At 49.4% G+C, this 24,928-nt stretch overlaps 1 protein-coding gene across 1 annotated transcript in view; it reads left to right on the top strand.

Moving 5' to 3' along the window:
• The window catches only part of ATM (ATM serine/threonine kinase), a 1,586,045-nt gene that overhangs the window by 269,267 nt on the left and 1,291,850 nt on the right, over positions 1-24,928 (top strand). The window contains exons 12-13 of the mRNA XM_085621514.1: positions 9,840-9,932; positions 18,586-18,811. Of these exons, the coding sequence (XP_085477640.1) occupies positions 9,840-9,932; positions 18,586-18,811 (319 nt within the window). The remainder of the gene's footprint in view (positions 1-9,839; positions 9,933-18,585; positions 18,812-24,928) is intronic.

A 24,928-nucleotide genomic window follows, 5' to 3' on the forward strand; every position in this document is an offset into this window, starting at 1 on the left:
CACCACCGCACAGAGACAGTACTTGATCTTCCTGCTAACGAGCTGCAACACGGTTATTGACTTTGTGGATAATTTTACGCTAGATCACTTTGTGTCTGATTGCCAGCCTATACCATTGCACTGTTCTCTCTTTTGTTTGGGAGGTTTACCATTTGACTGCAGGGGATCTACTGACCCACAGTCTATAACTCTCGATTATTTTTATGATTTTGTTTACTGTCACATATTGTGGGGCAACATTTACGGGCTCTACACCACCACACAGCAGTAATACTTTATCTTCCTGCTAACGCGATGCAACACGGTTATTGACTTTGTGGATGATTACATGCTAGATCAGTTTGTGGCTGTTGGACCGCCCATACCATAGCACTGCTCTCTCCTTTGTTTGGTAGGTTTGCCATCTGACTGCAAGTGATCTCCTGACCCACAGTCTTACCACGGATGTCCGTACGTGTACTTATGACCGTACTGTTTCCCGTTGTTTAGTAAGTGAAGGCTTCGCTCCAGGACAGGCATTTGGTGTCTCATTATGATTAATTGGTTTGCAACCTAATTTTCATCTTCTCTGACATAGGAGCTTTTTGGAGCCCACTCACCTTGACTTCACAGCCTGATTCTACGTGCTGTTTGATAGATTGGGTAATTAATATCTTTTTTTATGAGCAGTCACACCCTGTCATAAGGACACCCTTTTAATACAGAGTATTCAATTGTTTTTAGGTGCTCTTTCACACTGTCCTGATAAAGACCCCACACTAAGGACTGAATCACCTTGAACTTTTAAGGGGTCGAAACGTTGACTACTACATACCATTATACAAGCTCTACGTTGTCTACAAGAAGTGATTTATGCCTTGAAAATATATCGCATACACTGCGAATTTTGCAAATTTGGTATTGTGAATGCCACAATTTCTTTCGTATTGTTAAATTGTTGCTACTTTGACCAATTGTTTATTTTACTGCAATTTTGACCCTGGTCAGGTAGAATTTCGGGCAACCCCATTGATACTTAAAACTCTAGGTGCAGGTTGATACCTGCGAGGGTTTATTTAATTTGGAACTTCACAGTTCAACCATGGTAGAGAATGAAACACTTTCTTATACAGATGAATACATAAATAGATTAATACAAGGAGAATCTGGGTCGGGTTTTCTAACATCCGATACCCCCAACATTGACTTTTCACGAAATGAAAAGATCAATAAATTAGAACGCCGTGAGTAAAAATTGGTTCATACACGTTTGCACGGCCACCTTCTGACCAAATACCTCCAGGCCAATATCATCCCGGTGGGCCTACAGGTTAAAAACGAGCCAGCCATTTTTGTGGATCTCCCTAAATTTAAAGAGGGCTTCAGTTTTGTAGCCATCAATAGCTCACGCCATTGGATGGTGTTGGGCATTTAGACAGCCATCGACCAAGTTGAAAAACTACCTGGGGAGATCTGTGAACTTAAGCTTGAAATCAGTGGGGACGCTGCATTAACTAATGCCAAAGAGGCCCTAGAGAGATTGGAAAAGACCGTGACAGACTTTGACACGAACACCCACGTCAGAAAATTGGACAAATTGACCAAAGAAATACGTTTTTATGACAAAAAGAACACCTACCCTTACCTCCAGGAAGACTACTTTAAACAAGACACCCAAGGCTGCTTCTTCAACAGAGGCAGAGGAGGATACAGAGGCAATAGACGCTACACCACCTTTACCGAATCATCTGGTTCCAATAGCGCCGGAAGCGAGGGAGAACAAGCAGGTATCAGCAGTGGATATTAATACCAAGATAACTGGTATCAACCGCCACATGGACCCCAACTTTTTTTAGAGGAACTGATTTATGCCTTGAAAATAAATTGCATCCACTGCGAATTTTGCAAATTTGGTATTGTGAATGCCACTGTTTCTTTCGTATTGTTAAATTGTTGCTATTCTGACCAATTGTTTGTTGTATTCAACAAATGAGGCAGACCTTAACATTCACATTCAGCTGCATGTTCAATTAAGAGGGAGTCAAAACAGGAAGACTCTTATGCCTATAGTTTTTTTTTTTATTTCAACATGTACAACCATTTTCAAATAATACTGGTCTTATTGTATGGACTAACCCGCTTGCTCTTTTAGAAAGTTGAGTACATTTTTGTTTTTTATGGTCTGCTCTTTCTCTTTCCATAATAATCTATCACATGGAAATATAGTGGGGCAAGAACTCCAGGAACCTCTTGAAGGAGACTAAGCATATTTGACTATGTTTTAGGGTACAAGAGCTGCATTTTTGGAGCATGCGTCTTTTCCGATTACAAAGTGTGCAGTCTCCTGCTACATATTGTTTGTTCGAAGTCTAATTGATGAGCCCACTGTTGGATCTGGCCACATCTCCAAAGACTAAACGCTAAGGTATTGCCCAAAAAGTTACCTGTGTCAGACTCCACAGATAAAATTATTTTTTGATAAACTGTTTGGATGTTTTTTAGCACACTGGCCAGAGAGTGCTACAATATGTGGGTGCCCTTCCGGGCTATGGAGGCAGTCTTTAGGGAAAACAACTAGACCGCTACATCCCATCCCAAATCAGTGTTCAACGGAGATGTCAATGACGAATCAACATGCAAAGTCTGCCAGTCTCTGGCTCGGCCTAGGGTTTGGCCTTAGGCTGTACCGGCATTGCGCATCTCGTTGACTTCTCATCGTGCTGGCGGTGTTTCCATGACATTGGGTTGTCCACTATCCGTGGCTGGAGTGACAGCTTCGGGAACTGGGCCCTGAGTGCTGTCGGATTGTGGTGACAGACTGCCGCTTGGAGGGTCCTCATCCTCCGGTCCGCCGGGGTGTACCAGATCGGCATCGTCCGGTTGTACTTGTTTAAACCAAGAGATGTTCCGGGTGATGATCTCTCCTCCTTTCTTAGCGGTGAGGGCTGTTCCGTTGATGTTTAGTACGGTCCCCAGTCCAGGCTCATATGCTGTGCGGAATTTCCCTCTGCTGCGACGGTGGCGCACTAGGACGGTGCATCCAGGCGCTATGACTCTCGGCCGTGCTCTTCTCCGGCTGCTTGCTTTGTTAGTGGTTCTTCGTCGAATTTGTGTATCAACAGGATTGTATGGCTCAGGTATCGGCCACTGGAATGGTATCTCGCCGGGAACCGGCTAGTATTAATGCCCACGGCGACCGTTGTGTAGTGCAGTGGGGGGTACTGCGATATTCTCTCAAGAATCAGTGAAGCGCCATTTCAGGGTCGGATTGTTCGGCTACAAGATATACGAAGGATTTTATTTAGTGTTCGCATAAAACGTTCAGCTTCACCATTGGCTTGAGGCCATTGTGGAGTGATGCGGTGGTGTTTGATTCCTAGTTGCGTTAACAGCTCTTTAAACTCTCCTCCTTGGAACGGAGGTCCATTGTCGGTTTTTACGACTTGAGGCAGTCCGAAGAAAACAAATGCTTTCTCGAGCACTGGGTGCAGATGGTTGAATGATGTGGACTGTATGACCTCTACATTAGGGTACTTCGTGTAACTGTCGACTAGGACAGCGGTGACTCTTCCACCTGGGAAGCTCCCGAAATCGAGGCTCACCCACGACCACGGGGAAGGTGCTGGATCTTCTGTTATCACCAGTGCTGGTACTTCTGGTTTGCTGGTGAGCTGGCAGGCCCGGCAATTTCTCACAACGGTGTTCACAGCTGATTCTAAGCCAGGGAACCACACCTTCTCTCGCATTTGTGACTTCATTTTCCCTGTACCTTGATGGTCTTCGTGCGCTAGAACTGTCGCTCGTTCCTGGAGGCCTACCAGGATGATGATTCGTGACCCTCGTAATACAACACCACTGTCAGAAGTGCTCAGTTCGTCGTGGACTCGCCACATCTTCCCCAGCCTGATTCGGTCTGGTTCGTTCCATCCTGTGATGCCGTGGAGGAAACCTTCCCATGACCCACTGCGTTTGGCTTCTAGTACTTTCTGAAGTACTGCGTCATTGTCCGTTTCCGTTTTTATCTCCTCTACCGTGAGGGCTCGTGGACAAGCCCAGTGAGACAGCATGCATACATATTCTTCGGTACGTTGTTCTTGTCTAGTACTTCCTGGGAGTACGTCTAACGGGTGCCTAGACAGGAAGTCAGCAGGGTTCTTGGCTCTGGGTCTGTACTCTGTCCATTTGGTAATGCTGTAGCTGTATTGCCCATCTTTCGATCCTGGGAGGTAGATGCGGAGCGGTGCCTCTGTACAGCGGATTTAGTGGCTGGTGGTCAGTTACAACTTTGAAAGGATGTCTGCAGATGTAGAGATGAAAGTGGTTACAAGCCCACTTGATGGCTAGCGCCTCTCATTCAATTTGGGAGGAACGAGCCTCAGATTGTGTGAGCGCTTTACTTGCGAAGGCGAGGGGAACACACTTTCCTGGCTCTACTTCTTGGGCGAGGAGAGCTCCTAATCCCACGGGGCTGGCGTCCACTACTACTTCCATACGTCGTGTTTTGTCAAATAGATCATGGTGGTTTTGCTCAACAGGGTCGACTTGACCTTTTGGAATGCTTCTTCCTCTTCTTTTCCCCATTGCCACGCTGCATCCTTCTTAGTGAGAGCTCTTAAAGGTTCAGCCACCATAGCCAGGTTAGGTATGAACCGTCCGCAGTATGTGGCCATGCCCAAAAAGCTCCGAACTTCTGATGCTGTGCTGGGTGCGGGTGCTTGCTGAATAGCTTGCGTCTTCCTGGGGTCCACCTGCACTCCATCTTGGCTGAATACGTAGCCAAAGATCTCAATGGACTTTTGGTAGAATTGACATTTGTCCCGGTGGAGTGTCACACCATGGTCAACTAAGCGTTGCAAGGTGGCTCTGAGATGACGATGGTGCTCTTGTGTTGCTGAGTGAATGAGTATATTGTCACTGACGTTGAGGACTCCCTGGAGCCCAGATAGAATTTCCCGGACTGCTTTTTGAAGGATTTCTGCTGCCAAAGATATGCCAAAATTTAGTCTTTTGTAACGGCGTAGCCTCAGGTGAGTTGAGATGGTCGTGATATACCTGCTTTCCTCCGCCAGTTTCAGCTGGTGGTACCCCGCATTGAGGTCGAGCTTGGAAAACCATCTGGATCCATTTAGATCAGCTAGTGTGTCGTCGACCGTTGGGGTAAGGTGTGTCTCCCGCTTTATTGCTTGATTCGGCATGCGCATGTCGATGCAGAGACGTATCTTCCCTGGCTGTTTCGGTTTCTTGGCAATGACCATGGGCGATACCCATGTCGTCGGTCCTGTGACCTTTTCGATCACTCCCTGCTGCTCTAGGTTCCGCAGCGCTTGCTCGACAAGTGGCCTGAGATGAAAAGGTATGCAACGGTGTCGTAGGGCAACTGGTTTCACTGCCATGTCAATGTGCAACTTCACGGGGTTTCTCTTCATGTATCCAAGGCCTTTGAAGAGTTGTGGGAACAGCTTGAGTATATAGTCGGCCTGTAGGGTCTTGACCGCGTTGGCAAATGTCACCAGCCCCAGATATTCCGCCGTGTGACTGCTCACTAAGATGTCTTCTTCTCGGTCTATGACTTGGAACGTCGTGGTGACCTCGGGAGTGTCCGACTTGACTTGCACCATCATCTTACCTTTGAGAGGTAGTGGCTTCTGGCTGCCGTATGTCAGGATTTTCACGTTCGACGGGGTTAACACAGGCTTTGGCTTCAGTTGTTTGTACTGCTGGCAGCCCATTACGTTTACGGACGCTCCTGTGTCAATTAGAGCCGTTACTGGTGTTCCTGCAATTTCGATGGCGCACGTCGGTTGGGGTCTCCAACTTCTTTTTAGATCACTTGCAAAGGATATCATATAGGCTTCAGTCTCGCCATCTGTGGATGAGTCTTCTAGGTACTGCCTCCGGTTGGCTGGAGTTTTCGCCCCTTTTGACTTGTCCGCTTCATCGAGCGACAACTGTCGTACTGTCTTGGACGGCGGACGTCTTCCACGAGCTCCTCTGCTTCGGGCCCCTCCTCTGCAGACGCTTTCATAGTGATTGCGGATTCCGCATTTAGAGCACATCCGACCTTGTGCAGGGCATTCCTCGGGTGGATGTTCTTCATTACCGCAGTAGCCACAGCGTGACCCTCGCGGGTTTTTGGTCAGCCATTGTCCTCTGGTGCCTCTGGATGGGGTTCGTATTGCATCCGCTCGTTCAGTCTTTATTGTTACTGGCTTTTCTGCTTGCTGGGCATGCGTGGCGTCCATGGCAGTAGCTCTGGCATCGGAAAGTTTGTGCGACCTTGCTAGGATAAGAATGTCTTCCAGGGTGATTTGTGGTTGTCGCAGTATGAGGATCTGAAGATATTTGTTGCGGCACCCTTGGATTGCTTGGGCTCTTACTTCCTTATTCTGGTCGTCGTCCGTGCAGGTACTGGCCAATTCTCGCAGCAGAGCGTGGAAAGCGTCCATGGTCACGCCCTCTCTCTGACGTGCTTGACGGAGTTTGAAACGCTAGTAATCTGGGTTAAGTTGTGGGTCAAAATGGGCATTTAATGCCCTGACTGCTGCATCATAATCGGTAGGAGCACCGGTGTCTGGGAGGTGTGCAAATAGTTTGTATATTTCTTCCCCTCCAAAATGGAGCAACAGCAAACTTTTCACTGCGCCGTCCGTCTCACGAGTGGCGGTAAAATAGTTGTTGAGCCTGCCAATCCAAACTGTCCACCTCGGTGATGCTGTCGCAGGATCAATGAGCTCGCTGAACGGTGGCAGCGCTGTAATCTGTGCGTGTTGCGACGTGGGCTGTGCCGCTTGCTGTGCAGGAGGCGCGTTTTGTTGGGCCGCGGGCACGGCTGCCGCAGCGGGGACTGACCTGGTGATGCCTCGGTGGTGTCAATGCAGCAAGACCTTCTGCAGGGACTGATGTCTTCCTCCCCAGCTGAGAGGCGTTGCACGTTGGGCATAGCAGGCTGCTTCAGGGGCCCCTACTCTTTGCAGGTTTGGACAACGTCAGGGTGCTGCAGCAAACCAGGACACTTCCCCCTCACAGGCTTGGAATAAGTCAGAGCGATCACCTGCACCCTTAGCTGTCCAGGACACTTCTCCACAGATACCAGGAAGTGTTGGGCAGGGATGAGTGGGCAGGGAGCCCAGTTCGTAGGCTGCAGGACACGTGCAAAAGAAATCCTCCCACGACAAAAGAAATCCTCCCACGACGTTAAATCAATACTTCCAGTGCGACACTAGCATGCAATAGCTCACTGCAGCCAGCAGGTGGCGAGGCGTCGCTCTGTGAAGCAGAGCGGGAGGGCCAGAGTGCCGGGCGGGATGATCACGCACGTCGAGGCTTATATACGCTCCGAGAATACCAGTGGCCGATGCTCGGAAGGCAGCGGGGCAGTAGCATGGTCAGCGCTGCACAGGATAGACGCACCCAGCAATTTTCACTGCTCACATGCGGCCTCCACTGCGCGACGGGACCACGGCAGCCTTCAGCACGGGGAACCTGCGCCCTGACGATGTTGCTGGTCGGCTGCACACAGAGGTAGGCAGACAGCACTCGGCGGACAGGGGTGCCCACCCTCGTCGCCAGTGTAGAGTTTCGCTGTGGCCGCACCTATCTTGCCCTGTGGGACCCAGGGTAAATAAGGACACACACACACTCATGGACTGTGATATGGGCCAGAAGTCCTGTGTGACCTCCACCCATTTATTTAAGCTCTCTGGCCACGCCTGGCCAGAGAGTGCTACAATGTGTGGGTGCCCTTCCGGGCTATGGAGGCAGTCTTTAGGGAAAACAACTAGACCGCTAAATCTGTGCCCTTTCAGGAAGTAGTGGAATCGCATGACTTGAACGTTGGACAGTTTTTAACGCAGAGTACTCAGGAAGGTTATTCAGGAGACCTGGAACGTGGATGACTCTGAGCCCTCCATCTCCACGTCACTACATGCGTTACTCTTATCCACAAGCACCTGTCATTCCATCACACCCTTATACACTGCACTTCACAATCCCACTGCAGATCATGCAATGAGAGCACGTGCCCGGTGGGATGCAGCACTCCATCAACCACTATCTGATAAGGCTTGGTCCCGTGCCCTCTAGACGTTAAAGAGTGTGTCCAGTAATCCTATGTTTCGCTACACACATTTCAGTTTCATACACCACACTTATCTCTCCCCACACCGCATCCAGTATATATTCCAGCACTTTTCCCAGAATGCCCCAGATGTAAGTTACGAAGTCTATCATTACACCTCTACTGGAAGATAACTGCAATGGTGTCTGAAATGTCGATGCACACCCTTACACCCACACCAGAGTCATGCCTTCTGGGCCTGCGCCAAAGAACAAAGGGAGATAAACAAACTCACCGTTTAATAGAGCTGGCTTTCGTATTATTCAAATGCAGTATCGCCATGGCATGGAAATCGCCTGCCTCCCCAGATACACAACCTTGGCTGCGTAGTTTGATGACATGGACCAGGGCTGAAACACACACTCTTATGCTGCTCTGCATGAGAGGCGACTCGAACAAGAGGTGAATGCTGGGAGATATTACTGCTCGCTGTGGAAGCTAAAATAGACTAGCAACCCCGTGAGTGGTAGTCGTGTCTTCCACATTCCTCAGGTCTGGCTTGATGGGTACTACTGTGGTCGCTCAACACACTCGTTGCTCATACCTGCGTGTAGCTCTTATTATTATGTAGCAATTATTGGCTATGTCTGGACGTACAAGCAGTAAACTCACAATACACATATTCCTGCAGTCCCCTCCTGGGTTGCACATGAGGGAAGGGGCTTCGCATCCCCCCGCACCCCCCACTGTTATGGCCCTTCTCATAGGTATATCATTATCACATAGCGACAGGGAACACCTGGGAGTGACAAGGTAGTGGCAGGCACACCCACTCGCAATGGGTGGCTGATTGAAAACCGTAGAGCTCTCGTAGTGTTTGATTGTTTATAACTTATTATTTAATGTTTTTATGACATGTTTCCCCTGCATATTGATGTAACCCTAGCAGAGATCATTCATAACGACACTTTGGAATTCTGCTTTGTGGCCAAGTTGTGCCCGCTTACTGATTCCCTACTGCTGAAGTTAGTAGCACTGGAATTTGGTGTTATGAGTACTACTAATGCGCAAGGTACTGCTACAGAAAAAGCTGTCAATAAAAATATTTTTTGGGGGGGGGGGAAAGTAACTGGTGTTTATTGCTCTGTATCCTTCTTATTGCATTAATAGCGTATTTATGAAAAGTTAAAATGTCCTATATTCCTGCTCTGATTTTATGATTATTAGAGGTAAATAGGCTCTTATCCCCAGACTAATAGTCAGACTAAGAAAAGTTTCAAGTCCATAGTTGATTCTTCACTTTTCACTTGAAAGCAATTGCGAAGCAGATGGCTAAATCTCACCTACATCTACTTCCCCTCCCGTATTCCTGCCTTAGACAATTACCCATAATTTTCTAAAAGTATTGGTGGTGTTTTCTAGGTTTCCTGCTGTTATATAATATGGTGACTTTAAACATCAAGCAAACATTGTCATGCATGGGCTAAAGAACAATAAATAATAAACAGTGAATAAGTGATTGGGTCAGGCCCAATAGTATCAGTGTTTTATATAATTATACATTGTTTTCATTTTTGTGCAGAAAACATTTTTATTCTGTTTAGGAACAGGTTGTCAACGGGTGGTGTCTGAAACAAGAGTCCAGTACAAATCAGTATAGAACAAGGCTCACCATGTAGTTGGTATACAGCAACCCAGCCATATATTAGGCATTGAACATACAGCAGTTAAAGACGTGTATAACCTTATTTATTATTGAGCAGTTTACCATATGTTAATTTTATTCATGTACTTTTCCTTAAAGGGATTTCCCACCTCTGGACCTCCAGAAAATTCTTGTGAGTCTCACAATGAAAGACTGCAGTACAGCAATCAATTTTTTCCAGAGCACAAAGTGGTAACTATCTTTATTCTTAAGTATTGTCTTTTTGGTTAAATTTGAGCATCATGTTAAACTAAATTGGAAAAAAAGAATTGACTTGCAAAAGCTGTAATTTAGCTCACAAAGCACATTAGCTTTAAACTAGTGGAAATTATTGAACGATTTGCGAGTGGTTAGGTTACATGCCTGTATATGGCATAGCTAATGGTAGCGTTTCAAACGCCTATCTAGTTCATGCTTGATTTTAGTGTGTTTATATACATGTTAATACATATTTTGCAGGTTTGTAATTGGTGACATGCATTTTAACGTGGCAGTTCATTGTATATAAAATGTACACTGTGGTTAGATCTGTAAATAGTTCACTCATTGACTGATTCAATTGTAGATTTAAAAAGACTTTAAATGACAGCGGTAACTGTAAAAAATGTGGTTCTTCTATTCAGATCAGAGTAGAATGTCATCCCTTATAGTTACGAAAGAGACGGTTGTGAATCAGATTATATGTGACATGATCAAAAGACGATCAGCAATTCAGATATTCATAGTGCCAGCTACTTGCAACAACAAATTAGATTCAGTAAGAAAAGAAAGCAAATATAAACTATTAACATGTAACTCAAAATGTGAGTCATAAGCATGTGCCGGTAATTGGAACTGAAAGGACCAGTGTGCTACAGTTACATACTCCAATCCTCATAAAGATTAGGCAGAAAGCCTTTACAGTGGTTTCGTCTTCTGAAGGTTCATATATAGTTTGTTCAATAATGGTCTACCCTTGCGGGTATATTTAGTAATATTTAAGGAGTATTGTCTTCACTATTTGTCCTCCACCTCCCCCACCCCCCTCAGGATGCTGCTGTATCTCATTTGACCACTGCTACTGCCGTCCCAAGGAATAGTTTGTCCGATCTAGAGCCATCTAGGCTGTCCATTACCCCAAGAATGGGGTCGTGGGGGACCTGCCAGCCCAAGACCAGTGTGATTTCCGACTCTATTGCTGACCAGTACGGGACAAGGTTTGGCATGTCTAAATCATATGATAAAAATCTGCTGGTACTTGGCCGCAGCGCACACAATTTGGGAAGGGACGCAACCCTGCCTTATGTAGGCGTGCTGGGGTGAGGTAGGCCGTATGCAGGTAGTATAGCTGAATGAGGCGCAGCTTGGCTGAGGTCATAATGGTTTTGGAAGCCATAAGGGTGTCACGCCAATCCTCTTCCTCCAGGGGACCCAGCCTTCCCTCCCAGCAGGCACAGAGCGGATCAAGAGTTGCCGGGCCGTGGTTGACCAGGGTGTGGTATATGGGAGACACCCCTCCCCTCCCCAAGCTCCCCATCATGACCTAAGCTTCCAGCAGGCTGAATTCGGGGAGTGACGTGCCTGTTGAGATGTGTGCATTGAGGGCATGGCGAAGTTGCAAATATTTATAAAATTGTTAGGTGTGGAGGGTGTAGCGTTTCTGTAGGCCTGGGAATGCCCTAATGTGGTTGTCTACCCAAACGTCCCCTAGTAGTGATATCCCTATGTGGTCCCATTGTCTGAATCCTGTGAGGGTTGCCACCTCCCGTAACCACAAGCCTTGCCAGAGAGGCGTATGCTGGCTCAGTCGTTTGTGCCACAGGGCCGTGCGCCAGGCCCGCTCTGGTTATCAGTGGTATCGCTTTAGGTATTGGGTTCTCGTATAAATATGCTTGCATTTGGGGGAAGTCCATGTCCTTGAGCTACGTTTTGTAGGCCGGGTCAGACCAGCTCCTGGTGAACCAGTCATGAATTATAAGGAGCCTGGTGGCTAAGTAGTATAGGCGGAGACCGGTCATACCCATGCCTCTGTCAAAGGATGGGATCCTGCATCGGGCGAGGGCGGCACGCGGTCTCCCCCCTCCCCACAAAAACCTCGTGGTCACCTCCTCCATCTCCCTAAACCAGCTGCGCGGAAAGTGGAAGGTGGTGTTCTGACTGATGTATAAGAAGCGTGGGAGGATCATCATTTTGAACAACGCCACTCTCCCAAGTGGGTTGAGTGGTAGAGTTTGCTAGCACTGGCGATTGTCTTTGGCTTTTTTGACCAATGGGGTAATGTTTAGTGCCATTCGAGCTCTGGGAGCAGAGCCACCCATATCCCTAAGTATTTGAACGACTGTCTCCTGATGGGGATGGTTGACTGCTAATCGAAGCATTCCCTAGTGAGATGAAGGGGGACAAGGATGGATTTAGCCTGGTTGAGTCGGAGACCCGAGACGTTTTCGAAGGCTTGGAGTATCCCGAGGCATCTAAGACCAGAGCTGGCTGGGTCCATCAGGAAAAGCAGGACATCGTCCGCGTATAGGGCGATTTTGTCGACATGATGGTTTCCCCATGCCCATCCCTGGACCCGGTGGTTGTCCCGAATGAGGCAGGCTAAGGGTTACATCGCCAGTGCGAATAGAAGGGGCACCCCTATCTTGTGCCTCTCTGGATTGTGAACGCCTTCGAGAGGGCTCCCTTGGTAAGTACTCTGGCTCTGGGAATGGAATAGAGGACTTGGACGAGGCATCGGAATTGGTCTCTAAAGCCCATCGTCTGAAGGACGCCGTCCAAGTATTGCCAGTCTACCGTAGCAAAAGCTTTTTCAAAATCGACAAGAAGGAGTGTAAGGTAGGATGTAAGGAGCTAGCGGTGGGCTAGGGCAAGATGAAGGCGTCATAGGCAATGTCGGGTGCCGCGTGTTGGCATGAATCCACATTGGTCTGGGTGGACTAGCTTGGGAATCACAACAATAGTTGCCACATCGGTCTTGGGGTTTTGGGGGGAGAGCCCACCTCGGCGACGTGTTGGTAGAGATCTACGAGACTGGAAACCAACATGTCCCGGTAAGCCGCATAGTATTCTTGCGGAAAGCCGTCTGGCACTGGCGTTTTCCCGGCCTTCAACAGTGAAATGGCCCAGTGTATCTCTTTTGGGGTAAAGGGGAGGTCTAGTTCTGCCGTGTCTGCCTTGGTGAGGCAAGGGAGTTGAGTCTCCGCCTGGCATAGCATGTCCGAGAGGGTAGCCTCTAGTTCACGAGCAGAGTATAACTGGGCGTAATAGTCTGCAAACGCCTGCGCGGTTGCGGGCGATGTGTGTTGGCTGTTACCTGAGACGTCTCGGACTTCAGGGATTATCCTATTAGCTAGGGGGTAGAATATTAGATTGTGCAACAATTTCCCGTTTTTATCGCCCCATCCGTATACTCTGTCCCAGGAGGAACGCCACAGCATCATGGCTGGCTCTAGGGAGATCTGTTTGATTTCCTCTCGAATGGCCGTGAGTTGCCTGTCTTGATGAATATCGGAGGTCCCAGAGAGGGCGGTTTTCATCCGTGTTGCCTGAGCCTCAAGGAGGGTCAGGCAATCATTCCTTGCCGCCCGCTTCGTGTGTACCTTGCCCCTGGCTACTCCCTGGATAGTGGCTTTACTCGCCTCCAAGAGTGTGCTCAGGGAGGGGACCGAGCCCTAATTAGTAAGGAAATAGTGGTGTAGTTCCACCTCTATCGCTTTCTTGACCTCTTTGTCCTGTAGCAACCATGTGTTCAACCTCCACACTGTCCGAGGCATGTCTGAGGTTCCTCCCAGGTGCAGAGATAGGGCAGAGTGATCCGAGATTCCCTGAGGGAGGATGGTAATAGTAGATACGCTGTGGCAGTCGAGGGCAGGCAGAAGGAGCAGGTCAATGCGGGAGTGCGTGTGGTGGGCCGCCGAGGTATGGGTGTATTGAGAACCTTGAGGATTCCATACCCTCCAGACATCGCACAAGCAGAGGGCAACCGACCAGTCGGCTAGTTTCTTTGCATGGACCAGTCTCGTTGGGGAGGGTGTACCACTCGCGTCAAGTGTTGGTTGCATAACTGCATTGAAGTCACCCCCGATCACTGTCTGACCTAGGGGCAGGGAGGAGATTATATCAGTGAGGCGATGGAGGGTAGAGGTGAGTGTTGCAGGTGGGCATATATGGATGCCAGGTTCAGGGTGCTCTCTTCGAGCTTCCCGGACACAGTCACAAACCGGCCCTGAGGGTCTGTCGTGATGTGGCCAGTGGTGAAGGGGAGCCCTCGCCGCAATAGGATTGCAACCCCGTGTGAGCCCCGTTCAAAACCAGAATGCCATACCCTGTCGAAACCATATCGTGCGAGGAAGGGACAGTGGGTTCCCAGGAGATGGGTCTCCTGAAGCAGGAGTATATCAGGCGCGTGGGGCTGGGTGTACTTGAGGACTGCCGTTCGCTTGATGCCGTCTAGTAGTACGTTCACATTCCAGGATAGAACGTGGAGGGGCTTAACTTTGGTGGTCGTTTTTGTCATGAGTGAAATGCAAAATGAGTGGGCTGAAGGGTACTGGGCCCCAAGGGGGTCGATAGACTTCAGAATAAACGTGTAAGTGTGGCTCGCGCTGTGTGCTATTCATTCTTGCGGTGTCCGTGCAGTAAGCAAATGTCAAGGTGCTGGAAACATCAGAGAACGGTAACCGTGACACTGATGGATTTAGACCTAGAACTACCCAGAGGACAATGGTCCCCCCCCCCCCCCCCTTCCCAACCCTCCCCTGCCTATACTTCCGGAACCGAAGCATCTGTCACCCTGAAAGAAAGCAAGTTAGTTAACAATAACAGCAAGCTAAACTGAAACGCTTAGCTGGGAACTGTGTGGTGGTGGTGCACCCCTCCACAGTATCGGATATGATAATGTCATTGGTATGCCTCTGAGTTAGCATTGTCCGTGGGATATATCTTCGCTCATTGTCAAGTCAGGACCTCCACGATCCGTGCAACTGCATCCCATACTGATTCCCTAGAGTGCGGGACTTCCGGAGAGATCGGAGTCTGAAGCCGCGGGGTTCAGAGCCCCGGAGGGATCCGGGTCGTGATGTATTTCATCCACAGAGCTCTCCCGGCTTTGATCTCCGGGGTTCGGAAGAGCCACAGTGGTTTTGGACCCACCAGTACCCTGGCCAGGTGACGCAAACAACCCCCCACACGGCCCTCTGCCCCTGCGAGACCGCTTACGCCTCCTGTGTTGCTTAGGGGAGAGTGGGTCAGTCTTCTGTGAACCAGACGGCTCGTTCAAGGATGTAGAAGACAACCCAAAGGCGGGCTGGGAAGAGGAGTCCATATCGCAAGCCCAGGTCACTGAGTTTCTGCTTGACCTCTGTGTGTGAGCAGCGCTGGGCCTGAACTTCTCTTGTGTAGTCCGGAAAGACCATTATGATGTGGTTCTGGAACTTCAAGGAACCCAGAGCCCTGGCCGCGTTCAGGATGGCATCCCTGTCCCTAAAGTTTAAGATCCTAGCGATTATTGGACGGTGTGGGGCACCAGGAGGCAGTTTTGGGGCCAGGGAGCGATGGGTGCGCTCAATCGCGAACCATGTTGAAAGTACGTCCTTGGGCATCCAAGAGTTCAGTCAGGTTTTCACAATGGCAGCTGTGTGACCCTGCTCGGCCCCCTCTGGGAACCCCCACCATGCGCATTTTCGGCCCTGCGGTGCAGCTCTGTAGTGTGTGTTTGCAGGTGAGATACCTGCTCCTTCAGCTGACTGAGCTCATCCTCAACCATGGAAATGTGGGATTCCGCTTCTGAAATACAGGCTGTGGCATTGCGCAGGTCCTGGGGGATAAGGGCCATATCCACCCAGACCTCGTCAATCTTGTTCTCTACTGAGGCCTGAGAAGCGCCAATGGCCTGCAGGATGGTTGATAGGTCACTCCCGGGGAGGGAGGGACCCCCAAGCGCCTTTCCGCCGGACTCCGATCAGTTGTAGTATATTGGTACTTTTTGGTTTGAGTCTGTGTAGTGAATGCCTTGGGGACGCAGTCTTTTCCCATCGTGGGTGTTGGGAGAGGAGGCAACGTCCGCCCGGGTGGTGGTGTGCTCAAGCGGCGAAGTCAAGGCGGGGGGGGTCCTCCCACTCCCTTCCCATTAGGCAGCGTGGTTGTAATGATGTCCCGGGGGGGTCCCTGGTGTCGACGGCAGCCCAGCTGCTGGACGGAGTGCGACTTCACAGGGATTCGTCATGGGTAGGTGGTTTCCACACCCGGCCCGGTTGAAAGCCCAAGTTGCTGAAGTCTAGGAGAGACAACAGGGGAGCGGAGGGGGGGGTGGGAGTGGTGGGGGAGCCCCTCTTCTGGAGTTCCTTGCTGCTCAGTCAGTGCAGCCGAATCCTACCACCACTGTCCCGCTGCGGTGATGCCTCAGGACTACAGTGTTTGGGGGAACTGCGCAGGACAGGCCCTCACCCCTCCGGGCCGCCGCTCCAAACACCCACAGGGTCTCCAAGGAGCCACTCGGTACCCCCCTAGACCACCGGGGATGCGACCGTCAGTCCGAGAGGCGCGCAGCCAGATAGGGAGAAGTCTGCAACCCTCTCCAGAGACGACGCGGGATCCCTGCCTCTAATATACACCCAACTGTTAGGCATAGTTCAGCAGGGCAGGGGGCTCACTGTGGGTGGGCGAGCCTCCCTGTTGGGCCCGGCCAGGAGTCAAGGACGCCAAAGTGTGAGGAAGTCAGCGGGAAAACGGAGGAGGGGGAATGGCGAGGGGGCTCCCTCCCGAAGCTCCTCGCCACTCAATCGACACGGCCGAGCCCACCACCCCAAGCCCGCTGCTGTGCTGCTACAGGGCCACAGTGCTAGGGGAAATTGTGCAGATCAGGCCTTCACGCCCCCACGCAGCCGTCGCCGACACTCACCGTGATCTTCCAGGAACTTCTCAAAGCCCGCCTGGGCCGCTGGGATCCCACCCGTCGATCCAAAGGGCCCCCCAGGCGGGCACACCGCACCGGACCCGTCCGGCCGTGCCAAGACCTGAGTCGTCCCCCGCTCACAGGAGGACTGCAATCAGAGGAGGGGAGGCAGGGGACCGCACAGCTGGGGAGCATGTCTCTGCCGCCCGAAATGGCGGCCAAATGTGCAGATAAGCTGTAATGCGCCACTGGCCGCGATCCTTGGGCACCAGGCCCCACACGATCCCGGGGACCCAGCCAAGAGAGAGTGAGGCCTGGCCTCAGACCAGACATTCTTCCCCAGATCTCCAGGGAGAATGGGGCCGGTCTCTGGCCCCGCAGCTCAAGCCCCCCTCTTGCTGGCAAGTCACCAGACCCACTGGTCCAGATGTTGGTGCCCCCAGGCCATGGGCAGGTCGGGCCTGTCACAGTTCTCAAGAGGGAGAAGGGGGGAAGCAGTCGCCGCTGATCATTGCATCCTGCTACCCGAAGCGGTGGCCGAAGCCTCAGTCGGATTAAGGAGCAGCCGCTGACTACAGCTAACGGGGTACAGGGCCTTGCAGCGGCTCTGGAGGTCGTGCAGATGAGAGTAGGCTCCCCGGGTAGTTCTGGAGCGGCCTAGGCCTGCGTAGCTTTCTCCCCCCGACTTCAGGTGAGTCGCAGGGTTCACCCATTCTTGCATCAGGCCCCCAATCCCCAGGTGGATCGGGGCTGTCGTCCGGTCTGCAGCAGCCGGGTCGGTAGGGCTCCAGGGCTCAAGGGGCGGGCGCCGCCATCTGGAAGTCCAGCAGCCCAGAGAGGATATCAGTGCAGACCGGGCTACGCACACCAATTGCAGTGTGTCTTGCCTTGGATGGGTGACACCGGGTGCATAGAAGTGCCAGATGCACAATTCGGGATGTCGGTGGATCTTTGGTGTGGATGACGGAGGGGTCCGGAGTGCGACCGCCATCTTGACGCGCCAAGCCACGCCCCCACTATTTGTTTAAAGTTTCTATGTACATGCATACGTGTTTTTAGAAAGTGGTTCTAATAGGTGCACAGCAGCACATGAGAAGCCTGGGCTCTCTTTTGGTGCTATTATTCTCAAGGTGTGGTTGTCTCTAGGTGTAATTGTCTCAATTTAGTGTGAAGGGGGGCTTGATTTGGGGTGCAGTCCATGCTATTTCATTGGCTCGGAGAGTGTTGGCGTTTTGCGATTTAATCTAGTCTTAATTTTTGTAATGGCTGTGGTGCAGGATGAAAGATTTTATAGTACAAAGTGTTTTTTTAGTGATAAATTTAGTCAGTTCTCCTACCTGTAGTTGCAATGGGAAAGGGGTGGGCATTGGAGGCTAACTTGGTTTCATCTAGTGTAACCATGTTAGAGGATTAAGGTTAAAGATGTCACACTCCTCTTCAGATACACAAAAGGTGATGGGAGGAATGCTTGCAATAAGTCAAACCACTGGCAATCGCTCTGGGTAGCATTCCAACCCATGTTCTTTGTGTGCACCATGCCCCTTCAGTTTGGACCCAGCCATATGGAAATCAGTGTGGACCCTACTTCATTAGGAACAATCCAACCTTAACGGCCAGATCATCCCTGAAACAAAAGACAAGCAACCCAAGACTGGTATTTGCCCTGATTGGGTTTCTTCAGTCAGGTGTAGCTTGGGTCCAGTGGCACAGTGAGCAACGGACTCATGTTTGGGCATACCTTGCCAGTTAGAGGGTACATCAAACACATAAAAGGTGTTGGGAGAGAATGATTGCTGTTTAAGGGTAATATAAAAGGCTTGTAAGAGTCTGATTCAAAGCTTTTATAAAATGTTGATATAGTTTTGATAGCACAGCAGCTTTTATATAAACCTAAAATGTTTATCATTATTTAGGATTGTCTGACGTAACTACTGCTATTATGAACATTTTGTTGGCTTATTATCTTTCTTGAAGTGCTCATCACAAAATTGACAGAAAAGATGGAGCTTTTTTTGAGATTGAGGATCTTTATCTCCAAACTGCATTTGATGAGACGACCATGTGTACCAGTATAGCGGTGAACAATTCAACCAAATGTAATGCAGCTCCGGTCTTTGTAGTTTGCCAGCCTCTGAGGGAGAAGCTCGAACATCATCTACTGGCACTTTCTGAAGGCCTCCTTAATAGCTACTCTTCAGAGGTAAGAAAGACTATTTCATCAATGCTTTAAAATGTAACTGTCTTTTGTCTTCCTTTTTTCTAAAGGTGCGTACCCTCAAACTGTCTTGCACTAAATTTCAACTGAAATGGGTATAAGCCTTTGAGCTTGAAGTTGAGCTTTATCACATTTACCTGTCCATTTCTACCCTATTTTCCAGGGCAGGAGCTTAGGAGCAAATGTGGGGCCAGAAACCACAACAAAAGTTGTTACTCAAATTTACATAAATGCATACTCCTTATGTGCAAGAATACACTCTCTCCCATGCGTTTTGCTTAGATTCCCACAGTTATTTGCTTTGTTTTTCTAGCAAAGTGAATCTTTTCAAGCAAGATGCGTTGGGCTTTTTTTATTGTGATTTTTGATACGTTTGACTTTATCAGTAGTTGTCTCTGACTTCTTCTGTGCATCAGCATATATCTTAATGCCATGGCTTCTTTTCCCTATGTATTTGTATTTAAATACTTATCCAAAACCAGCATGCAATGGGTTACATTCCCGCAGTAAAGTAAAATCACATTAAAGAGGCCTAGTGAGTGTAGAAATAATTGTAAAGCAGTATATGTGAGACAGTAAGCAGTGTTTTCCTCATTCCAATGTTGATTTACTGTTGTAATAAACTTGAATGTAACCTTTGCACTATAATAATAAACGTACCGTTGTGTGTTTATTAGTACAATTGCTCTAAAAATGTATTAATGCTCTACATTTATGGAGTGCGTCAATATATTCAGGCAATGGGGAAGAAAGTAATTTTAGCCTTTGTTCCACAAACGCAGCTTACCTTCTGGCCTTTACTCCTTTGCTCGCTGAAAAAAGGTGCAAATTGTCATTTGTGCCTCTCTGGCATCTTTGTGATTATGTTGGAGAGGAGTTGTGTGATGGGCAAAAAGTGGCCAATCGCATCTATTGGCTATTCCCTTGGCATTCCCCGTCATGCCTGGATGGGTTTTACCAGGTCTTTGGGCCAACCCTATGATCACTCTATTTGATGGAGGTTGCCTCTTTGGTGGGAAGGGTGAGTCAGCACTTGAACACTTCAAACCAGGTTGGTCTATGGCTTAGTTCTTAGGGCTGCTTGCCCCTGCTCCCCAGTATCATTAAAGAGAATTGCAAATTCTGGGGTATTTCTTCAGTCAAGTCTCCATTTTTTGTGGGCCCAACACTGGGGAGTCCTATTGGGCAGCATTTGGATAGCATTTGGATTTCCCCGGAAACAGCACCAGCCTTGTGGTGGGTGCTTGTGATTGACTGCCCTGCCTGCAGGATGCATTTCTGCCCCCACCGACCGTTCAGTAACTTGTCCCTGAGTAATAACTTACTAACCCTGAACACAGGAGCTTGTTGGTGTCCCTGGAACAAACGCATGCTTATGTTCATCTTGCTACCCTCTCCACACACACAAATTCCTGAAACTAAGCACATCCTGGGCAGAGGTGCCAAGCCTCCTCCCCCATGATGGGGAGGGTCCACCAAGGAGAGTCTTCCAAGGCTTGCCGGCTTTGTGAGCTGACCCAGCCATTTGCTTCTCCCAACAACTGCCCCCCCCGGTTCTGACCCCCACTTTGTGCAGGTGAATTGGCGGTAAAACCAAGATAGGAGGAGAGGTGTGCCCACATTGGCCAACCCCACTCCTCAGGTGGGGGAGGCAAGGTGAAGCACAACTCTCAATCCCTGCCATCTTGAAGATGGGGGGGGGACCCATCCAACCAAAGTGAAGCTTATGCCTCCCTCCCACTGGAGGGGGTTTACCCACCCCTAGTAAGGGACCCATTGGTCCCAACCTGTACCTACCTGAAACACCCCTGAATCTAGTATTTAGGGGCAACCCCAAACCTTGCCTCCTCAGACAAGAAGAGAGAAAAATAAGGACCGAAGAGCCGTGCTGAAGGAAGAAGAGGAGAACACCAACAGACTTGGCCCCAGCCTTACCGGCCTGTCCCAACCTCGACCTGCTCCAGCGGAATCCCAGCATGTCCTGCAGTCAGCAGCTCCCCAGAACCCGGAGGACCTGTCCTGCCTAAACTGAACAGACTTTGTCTCCCGTGAGCACCGGATTTTCTCACCAACAGACTCTGGTTCCGGCCAAATCCGTGAGTCTGCACCACTCTGCACCTGTTGTCCACGGCCTGAGCTTGAGTGGTACAACACCATGAGGAGGTCTACCCGGTGATCTTGCCTTGAGATCTAGTGATTCCTGACCTGCCTCAAGTCTCCAGACGACGTTTGCAGCCCCTTTCTAGAGGATCCCGCAACCGGGGCCAATAAGGGAAACCCGACGCCAAAAGACACCCCTGCACCCGACGCTCCACCGCCTTGGGTGGCCCAACCGATGGTGCGAGACCTATTGCATTGCAAATGCTTGTTGAAATTGTGATAGGTTGTGCCAAGGGTAAATATGTAGAATCATAGGGTAAGAGATACCCAAAGTCTGCTATTACGATGTGGATACAGGAAGTTTACCCTTGTCACAAACCTATCACAATTTAAAAAAAAATTATGTACTACTGTTTGTTTCTGTCATTGATACTTTCTTGGGCCCTTTCTGCAGGCATTGATGAGTTATGGGCAAAGTACCAGGAACTGACCTCAAAGCGACCAGTTGGCGTTTCATATTCTCCAATGTTGTCTTGTCCAGCGGGCAGCATTGGGGCTGAAACTGCATGTCACCATTTGGTGGCCATGTAGAACCAATACTGATGAATAGTTTTTTGATCTGTCTAAAGCCTGGATGGATAGTCATAAGGTGAGGAATCTGCAGGAAGGTTATGTATCCAACAGAAATATTGTTGTGATTGAAATTCCTAATTGCAGATTTTTAGTATGTGGCTCCTTGCTGGCTCCACATCACCCCAGAAGTGACAGAGCAGTGCTTCGTATATGTGCTACCCCCGCACGCTGACGTCGGTAAGAAAAAGTTATAGTCTTTGCTTAATTCCCAGTCATGATCTGAACTTGGACCCTCTCCTGAGGCCACTCCCACAACACTTCAACTTCGCGCTCCAAGTAATTCGAGTAGTCCAAGTCCAAACGCTAAGCAGGACTAAACCCCTATCTGCCACTCTGACTCCAAAGAGAAGGCGGAAGGGTGTTGCAGTATTATTCACACTCTTAGAGGACTCCGGCCAAATAATTGATTCCTCAGTTGGTCCCAGGGCCGTCATCAACCCTACAGCAGATGGAAGCCTCCGAAGAGGCTATCCTGCATACTTTTTGTATTCTTAAGGCTTCCTTTGGCACTCCTTCTCACCCCTCAGAACAGCAAGGGCATCCACTTTGGTTACCACCGGCAGGCCCCTCCCCGGTGCAGTCTTATCCTCTGGTTCCCCTTACTGGGTCTGTATTAATGCAGGTACAGACGTCTACTCTGGCTATGAGATTGATGCGAGTTCATTTCACTGGAAGACGATCTAGTGTTGACTCCTACATCTGACCCCAAACTGACTTTGGCTTGAGCCTGATGGATGTTGTGCTACGAAATTACAAAAGTACAACCAGTCGCTATGGAGCCTGGCTCTTAACCAGTACCTCTCCATGTCTCCGCTTTCACGAAAGTCACCATTATCCTTTTGTTTCGGTCTCTGCTCCTAAGCCAGAGCAGGGGCCACCTCAGGATGTTTTTGATGATGGCTCATTATACTGATAATACCTTATAAATTGATGTTCGAGGCATGTGAGCTGTAGATCACATGCTTATGCATAGATCGCCATCTAGTGTTGGCTCCGGATGTTTGCACTTCGTTTTTCTTCGAAGAAGTCTTCCTAGTCACAAGGTAGGTGACTCCTCCTTTCGGTGATAGTGCGCATGGTCATAGACTCCATCTTCAGATTGTTTTTTTTTTTTTGCCTCAGGTTCGGATGTGACTTGCTACGCTCCGACGCCGATCCTTCGGTTCCTCTCGGCGCGTACAACATTCACCCTCGACGGTATTGCTTCTGATCGCGTTCCCCTTTCTTTGCGGATCGTGTTATTGCTAAAGACTAGTTTTGATCGGGGAGCTCGTGGTAGGCCGTCGCGTCGGGCCTAATCCCCGGTTCGACTCGCAGTCAATGAAACAAACTCCCTTTATGTTCTGCACTTGGTGCCATGCTAAATACCCCCACACCGACTCACACGACGTCTGCAACCTGTGTTTGTCACCGGAACACAGTGAACAGGACTGCGACGGGTGCCGAGCTTTCCGCTCCAAAAAGACTCTTCGCAACCGTCAGGCCCGACGACACGACATGCAGAGCCAACACACAGGCTCCATTCCGGACCTCTTCAGACCTGAGTTAGAGGAAGAAGCTGGCGACCCCATCGGAGCCGATGAGGAACCGGAAGAAATCTCCCTTTCTGACAGTGGCTCCGATCAGGATAAGGACATCCCGCATGGACAAAGTACTGTAAGTACAGTACCCACCTCGCCCCAACTTCCAGTTCCACTGAAAAAGAAGGCTCCGGACCAACCCGCGCCCTCGGGCCCCAGTCGGCACTGAGACCACGCTTCCGACGTGCACCGAGACCTCGCTTCCGACGCCCCGCTTCCAGACTTGGCACTGAAGCCTACCAAAAAGCCTTCCGGCTTCGAAAAGCCCATGCCAAATCGAGCACCACACCAAAGCCTTCGGGTCGAAGACAAAGTCCGTCACCGAACATCACCACTCGTTACCGAAAACAACTTCGGATCCGAAAACACCAACCAAGAAACCATCGGCATCGAAACCTTTGACGCCGAAACAGACGGACACACCAAATCACCTAAAAAGCATACTTTCGGTGATCCGCTCAAAAAACCGGATCCGAAACAAAAAATTTTGGTCATGCATTCAGAAACTGGACATATTACCACCACAGTGACTTTAAAGAGGGGTGCTACTAAAGAAGAGGAATGCCACATCCCAATAAAGAAGAGGACTGTTGGAACAAATCCTTCCCCTCTTCCTCTTCCTTCAACACCTTTACCCCAGCCTCTGCCAACTTGCCTGAGGGGACTCACCACTACAAACACCTGGCAATCAGGGTGATGAGGATGGGGAGGATGATGATGACAATCATCCCGGACCTACAGATGAGTAGGATGACTATAACACGGACTCGCCCATTGACGACTTTCCGGACCTATATCCTACCAAGCCCTTTACACCAGATGACAGTGAAGACTATATTGAACTACTAGGCAGGGCTGCTAATTACCAGTAAGTAAATAGTCTATTTTAATTAACCTGTAAATTTATTTAAATGCACACAGTATGTAGACAGCAAATTCTTGCCACAGAATTTCTAACCTATGGCCTGTAATGAATTTAAACCCATCATATATCTGAGCGGTGCAATGGACAGATGGTTCTCAGGCAGCTGCTTATCTAGGAGTGGTTAGAACAATATGGGTCCAACTCTATAAGAATCCCTTGAAGAGGACTTCCTTTTTGAGACATTAAATAGCACACAGAAATCTACACACGTTCCCCATGTTAAAAGGAATGGCCAGACATGTAGACATGTTTAAGGATCCTCTGTCAGGGCACGTATCCTTACCTCTAGGGTAAATAAAAAATACAAGCTTGCCCCATCGGATACAGTCTACATAGAAGGAAAACTACCCTTAGACTCATTAGTAGTTTCTAATGCACGTAAAAGGGTAAACTCCCAGACTACTGGAGTTGCACCGCCCTCGGAAAAGGAGTCAAAACTCCTTGATGCTTCAAGGAAAAAAGTAGCCTCTCAAGCAGCTAACATCTGGCGCATATCTAACACTCAAGCGTTGCTAGCAAGGTATGACCGCGCGCACTGGGATGAAATGGTGCAACTCATTCAATTTCTACCTCAAGAACACAGATCTAAAGCGCAAGACCTGCTACGTGAGGGACAAGTAATTTCTAATAATCAAATTAGATGTTCCCTAGATGCTGCTGATACATCTGCCAGAGCGGTCAACACTAGTGTTCTTCTAAGAAGACACGCCTGGCTGCACACATCAGGGTTTAAACCGGAGATTCAGACCTCAATATTAAACATACCTTTTGATAAGGAACACCTTTTTGGGCCGGTGGTAGACTCTTCACTTGAAAAAATGAAGAAAGATACGGAAGTGGCAAAATCCATGGGAGCCCTTCAGT

Source organism: Triturus cristatus, chromosome 8 (assembly GCF_964204655.1).
Source record: "Triturus cristatus chromosome 8, aTriCri1.1, whole genome shotgun sequence".
Lineage (NCBI taxonomy): Eukaryota > Metazoa > Chordata > Amphibia > Caudata > Salamandridae > Triturus > Triturus cristatus.